Source organism: Carassius auratus, unplaced genomic scaffold (assembly GCF_003368295.1).
Source record: "Carassius auratus strain Wakin unplaced genomic scaffold, ASM336829v1 scaf_tig00020914, whole genome shotgun sequence".
In the NCBI taxonomy this organism is placed as follows: Eukaryota; Metazoa; Chordata; class Actinopteri; order Cypriniformes; family Cyprinidae; genus Carassius; species Carassius auratus.
In genome coordinates this window covers 38,886-53,417 of record NW_020525067.1, presented here as the reverse complement: position 1 = coordinate 53,417, position 14,532 = coordinate 38,886, and the positions used below count along the sequence as shown (strand labels likewise).

The following is a 14,532-nucleotide window of genomic DNA, read 5'->3' as shown; positions in this document are numbered from 1 at the left end:
TCTGGCCTTCTGCCAGAGGTCATCTGTAGTGTTAGCTGCTTCTACACGAGTCACCCAGTCTGAAGGTAGAGCAGGTTAATGTTTAATGTCTGCTCACTGGTCAGGGATGACATCTCAGCTTTCACAAGACACACTTTCTTAGCATGCTAATTACATTTCCAAGTACAAAATTTGGTCAGTTTAGACCTGCCGAAGAGAAGCAGATTGTTTTAAAGCGATGCCATGTTTGTTTGAAGTAGCCTCAGACTGTTAAATCAAAGTAATTAATGTAACAGAGAAACATGATATGGAACATCCTATTGTAAAACTATGCCACAGAAACAAGAACAGCTTTCCAGACGTTTCATTTGTTTTGAGCCATAGGAATAGTGAGACTGACAGATTATATCAATCGTACAGTTTAACGTATATATATATATATATATATATATATACAGTATTGTTCAAAATAATAGCAGTACAATGTGACTAACCAGAATAATCAAGGTTTTTCGTATATTTTTTTTATTGCTACGTGACAAACAAGTTACCAGTAGGTTCAGTAGATTCTCAGAAAACAAATGAGACCCAGCATTCATGATATGCACGCTCTTAAGGCTGTGCAATTGGGAAATTAGTTGAATTAGTTGAAAGGGGTGTGTTCAAAAAAATAGCAGTGTGGCATTCAATCACTGAGGTCATCAATTTTGTGAAGAAACAGGTGTGAATCAGGTGCCCCCTATTTAAGGATGAAGCCAACACTTGTTGAACATGCATTTGAAAGCTGAGGAAAATGGGTCGTTCAAGACATTGTTCAGAAGAACAGCGTACTTTGATTAAAAAGTTGATTAGAGAGGGGAAAACCTATAAAGAGGTGCAAAAAATGATAGGCTGTTCAGCTAAAATGATCTCCAATGCCTTAAAATGGAGAGCAAAACCAGAGAGACGTGGAAGAAAACGGAAGACAACCATCAAAATGGATAGAAGAATAACCAGAATGGCAAAGGCTCAGCCAATGATCACCTCCAGGATGATCAAAGACAGTCTGGAGTTACCTGTAAGTACTGTGACAGTTAGAAGACGTCTGTGTGAAGCTAATCTACTTTCAAGAATCCCCCGCAAAGTCCCTGTGTTAAAAAAAAGACATGTGCAGAAGAGGTTACAATTTGCCAAAGAACACATCAACTGGCCTAAAGAGAAATGGAGGAACATTTTGTGGACTGATGAGAGTAAAATTGTTCTTTTTGGGTCCAAGGGCCACAGGCAGTTTGTGAGACGACCCCCAAACTCTGAATTCAAGCCACAGTACACAGTGAAGACAGTGAAGCATGGAGGTGCAAGCATCATGATATGGGCATGTTTCTCCTACTATGGTGTTGGGCCTATTTATCGCATACCAGGGATCATGGATCAGTTTGCATATGTTAAAATACTTGAAGAGGTCATGTTGCCCTATGCTGAAGAGGACATGCCCTTGAAATGGTTGTTTCAACAAGACAATGACCCAAAACACACTAGTAAACGGGCAAAGTCTTGGTTCCAAACCAACAAAATTAATGTTATGGAGTGGCCAGCCCAATCTCCAGACCTTAATCCAATTGAGAACTTGTGGGGTGATATCAAAAATGCTGTTTCTGAAGCAAAACCAAGAAATGTGAATGAATTGTGGAATGTTGTTAAAGAATCATGGAGTGGAATAACAGCTGAGAGGTGCCACAAGTTGGTTGACTCCATGCCACACAGATGTCAAAGCAGTTTTAAAAAACTGTGGTCATACAACTAAATATTAGTTTAGTGATTCACAGGATTGCTAAATCCCAGAAAAAAAAAAATGTTTGTACAAAATAGTTTTGAGTTTGTACAGTCAAAGGTAGACACTGCTATTTTTTTGAACACACCCCTTTCAACTAATTGCCCAATTGCACAGCCTTAAGAGCGTGCATATCATGAATGCTGGGTCTTGTTTGTTTTCTGACAATCTACTGAACCTACTGGTAACTTGTTTGCCACGTAGCAATAAAAAAATACTAAAAACCTTGATTATTCTGGTTAGTCACATTGTACTGCTATTATTTTGAACAATACTGTATATATATATATATATATATATATATATATACACACACACACACACTCACACACACACACACATACAGACATACATATATATAGTGGTGGGTGATGCTACATTGTACATAATTATAACATATTAATTATAACAATAATATATATATATATGGATTTTTTTTTAATTGTTATTTATTATTTAAAAAATATATATTTTAATAGGAACATGGGAAATATTCTGTACTTCACTCCATTAACTTATATGTATATTTGAATGAATATTTTCACCTAATTCATTCTTAAATACCTTTAATAATTTATATTTGAAAGAGTTTCCACACTCAGAAAAAATTATTTAATTTATTTTTTATTTTTTATCACGGTCATTAGCTAAAAGTTATGAATATTACTGTGATAAAAATATTTTTTTATATCACAAGTCGATGAAATTATTTACAGAATATCTCTTAGTATTTACATTTGAGGTGGCTATTAATACAGTATATAATCTTATCTCAAAAGAATGAAGTTATCCTACAATATAAACCGTATAGTCATTTCAAATAGTTGTTGACTGTCTATTTCACATCATGTAATTAGTTCATTAGCTGTCGTTTACAGACAAGTTGCCAAGGTGTAACTGTAGTTCTCCTTTGTAGACGGTGATGGATGTTTGGAAATCTGTAATGCGTTAAGTTATTGAGATGGATGTTCTTGTAGCCTGGACAAGGGTAAGGTTTCTTGTGCTTGTAAGACTCATTCATAATTCAGACCGCAGTTGTATCTCTCCAGTGTGTCTAAACTGAAACTTCAACCTTTCCTGGACCTCCTTGAGCACTCTTGCTGCTGATTTTGCTGTCAGCTCTTTAAGCTAGTCAGAAAACATATGCGGCATGGGGGAAGTGGTGAGACGGCGCCCCATCATTGCTGGCAGGGAAAGAGGTGAGTTTGTGATAGCATATTTCAGTAGATTAATTTGTGCAAATGATTGCGTCGAAAGAAGTATTCAGCAAAGTGAGGAGATCAGATGATTTATTTTAGCACAGGGCTCACTGCATGCTCCTATTTGGCTCTTGAGTCTGGATTGGCAGTTTGATTAAAGAAAGTGTCAGTTAGGTTTTTTATTGCAACTCCTTATATCATTCTGATAATAAAACATCTTTGGTCTGTTCTTTTCTTGTTTTGGCCAAAGCTTTGAAAACAACATTTAACTATGTAGCAAAATTCAAACGATTTCGAATGAAAGTTTACAGCCAAGGATCTCCTGCATTTTAGAAATGTGCACAGCATGTGTGAGATTTTATGTCTCACATGAATCACATTCCATAGTTTTATTATATATGACTCTGAGGAACACAATTAGCAGATGTATACCTTATATTGACTAACAAAATGAATCAACCTAAGCGGACTGACCTGATTTTAGTATTTTTATTAGAGTTCTTATATTTATAATTTTCATTTATTTGATACATTTTTATTGTAATTTTACAGTTTTTTTTTTTTAAATTGTCATTTTGTTATGTGCTTTTGTAATCTTTATTATTTGTTATTTGTTTTAATATTATTTAGATTTAATTTATTTTCATTTCAGATTTAGCTTTTTTTTCTTTTAGCAATTTTAATGCTTCAAGCTAAGTTTTTCATCTGATATTCATATTTAATTTAAAGCTTTACTTCAATTTAAAAACAATGTTTTTAATAGTTTTAGTTCATGATAATAACCTTACTTGCAGAAAAAACCCTACTTTCAAATTTAGTCATTTTGTTTTTCCATCTGTATTATTATTATTTTGTTAAAATTACTATTAAGGTAAAAAAAAAAATATCAACTTAGTTATTTCAGTTGGTTGCTCATCATTTCATTTATTTGGCAAGGCAACATTTCTAATTTTCTATTTATTTATTTTTATTTTATTTTAGCTAATAGTTGGTATATTTTACCTAATATATGGTCATTTACGTATAAATAATTGCAGTATGATACCTTTCATTTTTAGTCATTTTATTATGTGCTTTTTTTCATAAAGTTAAAAAATAATGTATTGTATTTATTTACTAATTATTTCCCATTAATTAACCAAACCAATTTCAGTAATAAATGCACACTCTATGTTGTTGTTTATGGCCGCAGGGCCCGGACCGGGGCGTTATGCTCTTCCACCCACTATCGGTTACATAAACCATGACTACACCAAACCCAGCAGCCCGGCCTATTCCTTCCACAGCCGCATGAGCAGCAAGAGTGAGTGACATGACATGAAATCAAACACTTCTCACACTGACACATGACATGATCCACTTAACTAATGCTGCGTTCAATCATCTGAGAACGCTTTTAACATGCATGTTCATGCATAAAATGGATATACATAAACATGGCACTTATATGAACTGATAATTTCTTAGACTAATTAGTGTCTATTATGCAGTATTAAATATTAGGTGGATTTACATACACACTCAAAATCCTCATAGGAACTGAGAATACCAAGTCTGATCATTCATACTAAAAACCTTGCACATCTGGACTTTATATCACAAACAACAGCATGCAATATGATGATTAATGTTATTTCACTAGCATATTAAGCTAATAAAATCCATGTTTGATTTTAATCAAAAAATTGATACAAAATCTGCAACTGGGATGGCACACTTTCAAAAAGGCACACTTTTGTACCTTAATTACCCTCAAAGTGTGCATATTAATACTTTAAAGGTACATACTATTACATATTAGTACCTTAATTGTACATATTAATACCTTTTAAAGCATACATTTTCCATCTCAGTGACCGCTTTTTCTTTTTCTTTCTGAGATGTTGATTTGCATGTGCTGAACTGTAATTCAATAAATTCTGATGCGTTTTCTCTTAATGTTGCTTTTGAACAGTGGTGTCCGTGGATTCCAGTCCAGGACCGCAGTATCATGTAGATGCCAAAATGACACGCTTTGGCAGAGACGGTACCCCATCGTACTCCATGCTGGGCAAAAAAAAGACAGGTGGGGGTTTTTCTGATCTGACTCTAGATGTTCACCTTTTTATTTCAAAGTTCTCATGATTCCTCAAAGAAATTTGAAAGTGAACAAGTGAACATTAGTGCCCACCCACTCCCATGAAGCATTGCAAATATCCCTCTCCCTACAATATTTGTATTTTTGGAATAATATGCACATGCAATTTTTCGATCAATCATGCACAATACGAATGGTAATGTGTATTCAGAATGTAAATAGCATAATTTTATGTCATATTCACTTTAACTTTTAAGAGGGGGATGCATAATCATACAAAGAAGTTGCTGATTCTCTGTTTTTGAACAGGTGATACATTCCAGACTCCGGGACCCGGAGCCTACAGTCCTGAGAAAGCTCCACCTTTGAACCTTCACCACAGATCTCCGTCTTACACCATGGCCTTCCGTACACGCTACCGTATTGTGGATCCTGTACCGGCCCCCAACCGCTACACCTTACCCAACCTCTTCAGCTCTCACGTTCCCCACAAACCCTCCAGCGCCAGCTTCACCATGTCAGCACGCAGGAAAGCAGGCGGCCCATCGGAGGACTTATCCATGACCCCGGGGCCCGGCCGTTACAACAGCACAGATCCGAGCATCTACCTGAACAGACAGCCTTCTTTCTCTATGCACAGCCGTTTTAATATCCCCACCGATGCCACTCGGAAACCTGGCCCAGGCACACACAGCCCAGAAAAGGTGACGGCATACCTGCATTGTGCACCGTCTTTCTCCATGGGTGTTCGTCACTCAGAGTTTGTAACGCCTCTGATTGTTGACGTATTAGACTGAAGGGTTTCATGCAAGGCTTTTGTTGGCACCTACAAAAAAGGATTTGTTCAGGGAAAAATAAAAGTATAGAAACAGTTACAATTTCCCTTACCTGACATCTGGAATGTTTTCTTTAATTCTTTTCTGAATGGGTTTATAAACATGGTTATTCTTTATTCTTTAATCGAACATTTTAAAATTGTTAAATGAAATAAAGCTGAAATAAAAATTGAATAAAATATAAATATAAAATGAAAGACCCTAACTTTACCTTGAATGAAAATTATAAATGTTGCTTTGGAAACTAACTTAAATAAGTTGCAGTTAACAGAAATAAATACATTTTAAGTTAAATGACCAAAATTACAAATCTTAAAAATGAATTAAAGCTACACTCTAAAAAACGCTGGGTTGTTTTTTCAACCCAACTGCTGGGTTGAGGCCGTTGGATAGGACTTTGGGATGTTTTAACCCAAGTTTGGGTTGAAAATAAGGTTTAAAAAAAAAAAAGTTTAACCCAGCGGGGTGGGTTGAGGACGCGGACGTGAAGGAGAGCACGCACGTCACGTCAAAATCGTAAGTCTCCAGTGCGAGCAGCCGCCATTTTCTCAGCGTGATAGAAGCAAGAAGCGAGTGAAAGACTATGGTAAGTAAATATTCAAAATGTAAAGTTATCTTTTATTGTTTACCCGGTTGTATGAAAGGCGGAAGGTTTTATGAAAGGCGGAAACAAAGGAGCTTAACGTTATATATATATATTTAAAAAAAAACGGACGCGGTTTTCGCCTCAGACACGGAGGTCTTAACTGCCTCATGTAACGTTAACGGTACTGAACGGAGGATGTACTTTTAATATAGCGTCTGTGAATGTATTTTGTCATATTTACATAAGATTTAACATTATCTGTACTTTTTGAGGCGTTAACAGACGGTTATGGTCACGGTTACGCTCATGTGAATTTGTCGCGGTTAAACTGAATGTATGTTTGTCTCCTAAAGGAAACGGCATTGTGTAGTAAAGACTAGCATAATTATTTTGAGGCTGTTGAAGTGGTAACTGTTAAAAGTATGTTTTACATGTAATATTTCAGACTTGTCAAGCTTGTATCTTCATTGTCCTCGCGCTGAGAGTTAAAGACACAGAAGCTGTTTGTGTGAGGAGTCACAGACCTGTGTGAGGATGAGGAGGAGGTGTTCTTCTGAAGAGAGGGACAGACGGTTTAAGGAGAGTAAACTTCAGAATAACATCAAGTTATCTTTATTTTTACTAAGACTAAAATAATGTTGTTGTTTTTTAGATGTTGCAATCCAGAGACAAGATAACTTCATTCTTTTGAGACTGATGTAAGTTAAGTTATTATTACTTTTTTTTTTTTTTTTAGAAAATTAATGTTTATGTTGTGTCCTGCCTGTTAACTTCACATTTTGATGCAAAAACAGTGTGATTTTATATATATATATATATATGTATATATATGTCTGTCTGTATGTGTGTGTGTATATATATGTATGTATATATATGTATGTATATGTTAATTTTATTGAACCTCTTGCAGAACTCAAACTAACTGGAGTTAAGGACACACAAGTCTGCTTGTGTGAGGAGGTGGTTTTCTCAGCTTCTTCTGAAGAGAGGGAAAGATCGTTTAAGGCAAGTAAACTTCATAATTTCATGTTATCAGTTGTTGTTGTGTTTTACTAAGAGTAAAATAATGTTTGTTTTTTGTTTTTGTAGATGTTAAAAGCAAGGGACATGGGAGAGCATCATTCCTTTGAGATTTTATGTAAGTTTTTTTTAGAAAATAAATTTTTCTGTTGTCTTCTGCCGGTTTACTTCACATTTTGATGCAACAACAGTGTGATTACTTGCTCATTTCATTAAGACCATTGATGTCTGTGTTTTTTATTGCAGAAATCAAACCCAAGTTTGGAGTTGTCTTGTCTGATTTGGAGAGTCATCATTCTTGGTCTTCGCTCTTAGAGGTAAAGTTCACACAAAAAATCATTTACTTGCCCTCAAGTCATTCCAAACCTATAAGACTTTTGTCTGTCTTTACAACATAAATTAATATATTTTTAGTTTTCTCATAATATTTGTTAATCCATTTATAGTTTAGATAATCAGTATTTTCAAGCTTCATAAATATAGAGTTATTGTAGAAGTAAATTCTGATATTTATATATGAATACATCTTAAATTATATGATAGCAAACATGTATGTTCAAAATAAAATACTGGTCTCCCAGACCAGCAATGGAGGACACAAAAAGAGAATATTAAATATATTCATACGTTTTCCAAAAAATTAGCAGATTTTGTATGAGTCTGGAAAAACATGGGGAGAGTAAATTATGAACATTTTAATTATTTGGTGAACTAACGGTTTGAAGAGCAGCCCTCCACGTACATGAATATTGTGAGGTATGTGAATGTCATGTCTGTTTTAATGTTTCAGTAAAGAAGCTTTCTGAAAGCGATATTTATTCAAACAATATCGCATGTCCTCACACTAGTGCTGCCATTATAGACTTCATGAGAGCTGTGATAGACAGACATTAAACAACCACACAGTGTTGAAACTTTAAAACCGTTTATTTACCTATCCTTACGGATGTGAATACACCTCTACCTGAAAATCGATAGTTTAATTAAATGTTTAATTTTTTTCAAATGTGTTTCTCTTAGGCCACTGATGAAGAACAGGTCGTGACTGGATGAATGCTGGTCAGAGAGGAGAATCTTCTTTCCCCTAAACAGCAGTGGTTTTAAAGGAGGACGCTGCCCTGGATGATGTAGAAGATGTCAGATGCTGTGCTGATGGGGTTTCTTCATGATTACATCAGTTATGCTAAAGAGATCATGAAAATTGACCGTGATGCATGATCTGTATTCATGGACTATGAAACAAACTGTAAGTGTATAATTTGTTAAAAAAAAAAAAAAGTTAAATGCTTTTTCTGTGTTGTTTAGTAGAAGAGTTTACACTCTGTCATTCATACACCTGCTCACATTCTTTCACACACACACACACACGCGTCTGTTAAATGTTATAATATCAAAGTTAATGTTGTGATTTATTTGTGTACTGTCATGCCAGAATAGTTGGTAAAGAACCTAACTAATTGTAAATTTATTGTATGTGTTTTCGTATATTTTTATACAATATATACAATTGAACAAAGTCCAATTTGATCTTAAGTTATATTCATCAAATGTTCAATGCTTTTATGAACTCTGTAGCTGTTAATGCCATCCTTTTCTGCATTTCTTCTAACATGTTACTTTTTGACTTTTCTCTTGTTTTTAATAAATATTTTCCTTTTGATAATTATTATTTGTGTGTAAAAGTGATATTTAAAATGAACAACATTTGTAGGTTTAATGCCTAGCTCAATTTGGGTTAATTTTAACGTAGAAATGCATTGTTTCCCCACATGGCTGCACTCTGCGAGTTTATTTTCTGCCAGCAGGAGGCGCTAAGAGCGGGAGAGGTAGGTTTCTCCGGTAACGGCTGCAGAGCGGTGCTGAGCTCACAAACGCTGCCTTATCAAGCACATGCGAAATGATATCGAACATTTTCTAAATACAGTAGTTTTCCTTCTGAAATACAGTGATAAAAAACACCCGCTCTGGTTTTTGAAACCCTGCAATATAGTCATTTTAAACCATAAAAAATGGCAACCCAGCAGGCTGGGTTAAATATGATAACCCAACTGGTTGGGTTAAAATAACCCAGCGCTGGGTTCGTCCCTTTTTGACCCAGCGCTGGGTTGTCAAAATAACCCAAATTGGGTTGTTTTCAACCCAGCAGTTTTTAGAGTGTAAAGAGAAATATTTGAAAATCAAAAACTATTAATTCATTAAAATTATGAAAACATAAAATTATATAAATCATATTAAAAAGTAATTAAATAAAAAGAAGTATAAATATTAGACAAAGAACCTTTAACTTAAATGATTTTTTTTAATTCAAAATAGCTAAAACTTAAATAAAAAATTAAATAAAAAACTAAGAAAAAATAAGTATGTAACAAACCGACTTAAACCTAAACTAAAATGAAAATGAAAACTAAAAAAATATAGAAATTAGAGCTAATTTAAAATATGATTAAATTATATTTACCACTGTTTATAATATAATCAAAATTCAAGTGATTTTCCAGTGAAAGCAGAATAATAAACTTTTCTGTACAGCTTTGTTACTTTTTTACATTATTTCTTGGGCTGCTAGAAAATGTTCGATTTATATTTATTTATGATAATTATTATGTTTTTTACTCACAGACTAGTTAAAATCAGTTAGATAATAAAGATTGCATTACATAAAGCTATACATTTTTTTAAACATGGAGCCGTGCTGGGTGTTCATTATTTTTTTTATTTAGAAGATTCTGCACATTGAGCCTGTCAAACAAATGTATCCTTTGGTGACACAATAAACACTGCGATTCTAACACTTCTGGTTAAGGTAGTGTAATGATGATTTACCACATCAGTGGATACTGTAGGTATGGTGGCATTTATCGGTGTACTCCACTCACTGCTCTGTCCATCATCCAGGGAGTCCTTTGCAGATATTTGGATGTAGTAAGTCCTTCCTGCCACCAGTCCACTCAAAACCATTTTATTAGACCCCGTGCTAGAAAACAAAGAATGTTAAATAATTAAATGACCTTCATACAATATTTCCTTCCTTTAGCATGAAGTGACTTTTTTTTAAATAGTTCTTTTTGGTGCCTTTTGTTTCAGTATTTAACAGCTAGGAATGTAGTTGTTTTTTAACACAGTTGAACATGGTCTACATAGGAAACCCACAGTTCTTGCAGTCTCAGGTTTGCCCCAGTGGAATTTCATTGTGTATTTAAGGAGAAAGTTGAAAGGATCCGGCCAAGTGGGTGATGGACCCCACTCCACAGACAACTTCCTGTCTGCCATTACCATCACGCTCACATTCACCGGAGGATCAGGTTCCACTACAGACCAACAAAGGACAAGAATTGAAACACTCGATATGAGCTCATGGCATACGCATCGAGATGAAACACTGATAAACTCTTTAAAATACTGCAAAAGCAGAATTATACAATTAGAGCAATTAAAACAGGTGTACAATTTAAAGTACAGCACAATATTCAAAACAAAGCAATATATAAAAACACAATCTCTAACATTACGTTTAAAGGAAGAGTTCATTCAAGAACTCTGTCATTATTTACTCAAAATGGTCATGATAATCCAAACCTATTTATGAGAAACAATGTCCGATTCATGAACAAATCATTCTTTTGAATTGGATCTTTTCAATAAATCAGTTTATTTGGGTCACAAAACCAGTCTGAATGATTCGCTATCGCAGATTCTTCAGAATACTTGGAATATAGAGCACAAGTCATATGGACAATTTACTTATATTTTACAGTGCCTTCACATACTTTTTAAAGCATGAAAGTAGCATTTTTTTAAAAAGCAACCATTTATAATTCAAACTTTTAAAATAAGCTTGTTTTAACAAAGCATTTAACATACTGTATACAGGTGAACATTACTTCAAGTGATCAGTTCTTAAGAAGAACCTTTTTTGTGTATGTGTGAAAAACATTTTAATAATCTAAAGTACCTTTTTTTCCACAATAAACATCATTTTGTGCAATGGAAACGTGCCATGGATGTTACAAGTTCTTCATGGAACCATCAATGCCATTAAAGAACCTATATTTTTAAGAGTGTAGGATACCTGTATGTAGCAATATAATCTGTTAGAAGTATTGTGCCTGGAGTTAGTGTCCAAGAGCATCTTTTAGGGTAACTTGGAGACCAACAATGCACATCCGGAGGAGAGGGGGGATCTGAATAGAGCAAACATTACACGCAGTGAAATTTCATTTCAAGCTCTCGGTGTCATGGGAAAATTGTGAGACATTTTACCAGACTAACATGTTGAGTATATACAGCATTAAAGGAAAATATGCATAATCCTTCATCTCCATTCGGTTGGTGGCAGGTGTAGATGCCTTGGTCCTTCAAACTGGTGTTCTTTATGGAAAGAACAGTGCTTGTGACAAGCACTGAACTTATGAATCTCCACCCCTTTTTCTTCTCCGTCAGTGCATGGTATCTTCACAGATGAACCCACAGCTACAAACAGGTCTATTGAGGGAGGTGAGGAGGAAAAGAAACAGGCTTGGACAGATCCAACACTCTGTGTGTGTGTGTGTGTGTGTGTGTGTGTGTGTGTGTGTATAGAGGTGTCTGTGCATGAGAGACTAACAGCGTGTTTTCTGAACAAATAAAGCATACCTTGAATCACTGGCTTTAAGTTTGTCAAGTCTTGGCTAAAACTCCACTTGTTATAGCTAGTGCTCCAAAAACATATATCAAGCTCATTTTTGGTGTTTTATGCTCACAAAAACATAAACCCTCTACAGTTGGGCACCAGTGTAAAAAGACATAAAAATTAAAAAAATTAATGTATACGTTTATGGGGTTCAGTAACACATCAAAACATATGAGATGCTAAAAATGGAAAAGACAACAAAACTATTTGTGTTTAACAATTTAGTTTTAAAGTCACGTGCAAATTCTAATTATTTCTTGAATAAATTAATATACCGTCCTTAACAAACACAAAAATGAGTATTCAAAAACCAAAGGCAAAACTGAAGCCAAAAAGCATGCGTTTAATAACCCTCTGTATTACATGATGAATTGATAATAAAGGAATAGCTTCTAAAATTTACTTAAAATTTACTCACAGATGAGTTTGTTTCTTTATCAGAACAGATGGATTATGTAAAAATGTATGTATACTATAGGAAGAAACTATGAACATATGAACATCATTTACACTAGTGTAATGGACAGTAAAGTACATAGAAAATATTTCAGTGTGCAAATGGATTACTCAGTATTCTGGATGAACAGACAGTAGTGGAAGTAATAACAAGTTTACTGTTTTTTGCTTTTAGTAAATAAATAAATAAATCAGATATAGTGATGAGGAGGAGTGAGGAGTCTGTGTGTATGGTGTGGGGGGCCGTTGGGTGGTGTCAGAGGGCAGTAAGGAGACAGCTTTAGGGAAAAAGCTGTTCCTAAATCTGCCGGTCCTTCTCCGGAGGCTCTCCTCTCAACCTCACACCGGTAGAAGTTCACCAGGATGGCTGAAGACAGCTGGTTCTTCTTCAGTGTCCTGAGGAAGAAGAGGCGCTGGTGAGCCTTCTTGGCCAGGCTGGAGGTGTTTGTGGTCCAGGACAGGTCCTCCGAGATGGTGGTCCCCAGGAATTTGAAGCTGGAGAAGATTTCTATAACAATCCTGTTAATGTGGATGGGGTCGTGCATTCTTCCTTTCTTCTTCCTGAAATCCACAATGAGCTCCTTTGTCTTACTGGTGTTAAGGAGCAGGTTGTTGTCCGTGCACCATGCGGCCAGGTGCTGTACCTCCTCCCTGTTGGCAGTCTCATTGTTGTCTCTGATGAGGCCAATCACAGTGGTGTCATCTCCAAACTTAATGATGGAACTGGATCCATGCACAAGCTTGCAGTCGTGGGTGTAAAGGGAGTAAACGAATGGGCTCAGCACAAAGCCCTGTGGTACGCCGGTGTTGAGTGTGATGGTGGTGGTGGTGGACCAGGTGTGGCCTGACCTAACACCTAATGTCCAGGTCACCTAAAAGATAAATTTCCAGGTCTCCAAGTCTGGACCCACACCAAGGCAAATTGGTCTGGGTCCAGTGTGGATGGCAGGCAGTCCTTGAGGTGTGCTAGAACCAGTCACTCAAAGCACTTCATTATGATGGGTGTGAGTGCTACGGGGCGGTAGTCATTTAAGCATATCAGGGAGGGGTGTTTCGGTATTGGCACAATGGATGTGGACATGTGAAAATGTTGGCACAGTTGCTTGGGTGAGGGACAGGTTGAAAATGTCTGTGAAGACCCCTGCAAGCTGCTCTGCACATGCCCTAAGCACATGTCCAGAAATGTCATCCGGGCCTGCAGCCTTGTGTACGTTAATCTGGCTCAATGCAGTGTGGACATCTGTGGAGGTGAGTTTGAGGGGTTGATGGTCTGCTGAGTGTGTGATTTTGGTGGCCGTTTCCTTGCTGTTGCTGTTGAAGCGAGCATAAAAGTAATTGAGCTCGTTAAGGAAGGAGACGTCTGTGACCATTGGCGTGGAGTTGCTTGACTTGTAGTCGCTGATGATCTGTATGCCCTGCCACATGCGTCGGGGGTCATAGTTGGATCTGTGTGTTCCTCTACCTTCAGCTTACAGCAGTACTTGGCCTTTTTGATGCCCCTTTTCAGGTTAGCCCTGGATTTGCTGTAGGCCTGAGCGTCATCTGATCTGAAGGCAGTGTTGCGGGCTTTCAGCAGAAGTCGCACCTCCTTGTTCATCCGTGGCTTCTGATTAGGGTATGTTGTGATCTGTTTTTCTGTTGTAACACTGTCAGTGGTGGTGTTGATGTAATCTAGTACAGAGGATGTATAGATATCAGTGTCCGTGTCTGAGCCACAGGCACCCTGAGAAGCAAACATACTGTACTCCAGTCCGTGTATTGAAATCTGTAAAGAGTCTGTTCCAGTGATGAAATGCTAAATTTCTCCAAATCTGTTAAGATGAAAAAACAAACTTATCTACAGCTTGGATGGTCAATGGGTAAGATTTCAACAAATGTCAACTTTTGGGTGAATTATTCC

The 14,532-nt window shown here is 36.2% G+C and overlaps 2 protein-coding genes across 2 annotated transcripts; one reads left to right on the top strand and one right to left on the bottom strand.

The window, feature by feature from the left end:
* Nucleotides 1-2,627: 2,627 nt before the first annotated feature.
* On the top strand, nucleotides 2,628-5,878 carry LOC113076645 (outer dense fiber protein 3-like protein 2). Its single transcript, XM_026249334.1, has 4 exons — nucleotides 2,628-2,988; nucleotides 4,181-4,291; nucleotides 4,943-5,053; nucleotides 5,375-5,878. The coding sequence occupies exons 1-4, from the start codon at nucleotides 2,940-2,942 to the stop codon at nucleotides 5,860-5,862; spliced, it is 759 nt and encodes a 252-aa protein (XP_026105119.1). The 5' UTR covers nucleotides 2,628-2,939; the 3' UTR covers nucleotides 5,863-5,878.
* A 4,328-nt stretch (nucleotides 5,879-10,206) lies between these two features.
* Nucleotides 10,207-14,056, bottom strand: LOC113076646 (interleukin-27 subunit beta-like). The gene is made up of 4 exons (XM_026249335.1): nucleotides 14,000-14,056; nucleotides 13,225-13,342; nucleotides 10,658-10,815; nucleotides 10,207-10,486 (listed from the first exon to the last, which is right to left on the bottom strand). The coding sequence occupies exons 1-4, from the start codon at nucleotides 14,054-14,056 to the stop codon at nucleotides 10,250-10,252; spliced, it is 570 nt and encodes a 189-aa protein (XP_026105120.1). The 3' UTR covers nucleotides 10,207-10,249.
* Between the last annotated feature and the right edge of the window lie 476 nt (nucleotides 14,057-14,532).

Coding starts and splice junctions, on each gene's coding strand:
- LOC113076645 (XM_026249334.1), top strand. CDS start 2,940: ATGGGGGAAGTGGTGAGACGGCGCCCCATCATTGCTGGCAGGGAAAGA. Junction 2,989..4,180: donor CATTGCTGGCAGGGAAAGAG/GTGAGTTTGTGA, acceptor TTATGGCCGCAG/GGCCCGGACCGGGGCGTTAT. Junction 4,292..4,942: donor CAGCCGCATGAGCAGCAAGA/GTGAGTGACATG, acceptor GCTTTTGAACAG/TGGTGTCCGTGGATTCCAGT.
- LOC113076646 (XM_026249335.1), bottom strand. CDS start 14,056: ATGTGGCAGGGCATACAGATCATCAGCGACTACAAGTCAAGCAACTCC. Junction 13,343..13,999: donor CAAGCAACTCCACGCCAATG/GTCACAGACGTC, acceptor TCCATCATTAAG/TTTGGAGATGACACCACTGT. Junction 10,816..13,224: donor CAACCTGCTCCTTAACACCA/GTAAGACAAAGG, acceptor GTTGGTCTGTAG/TGGAACCTGATCCTCCGGTG.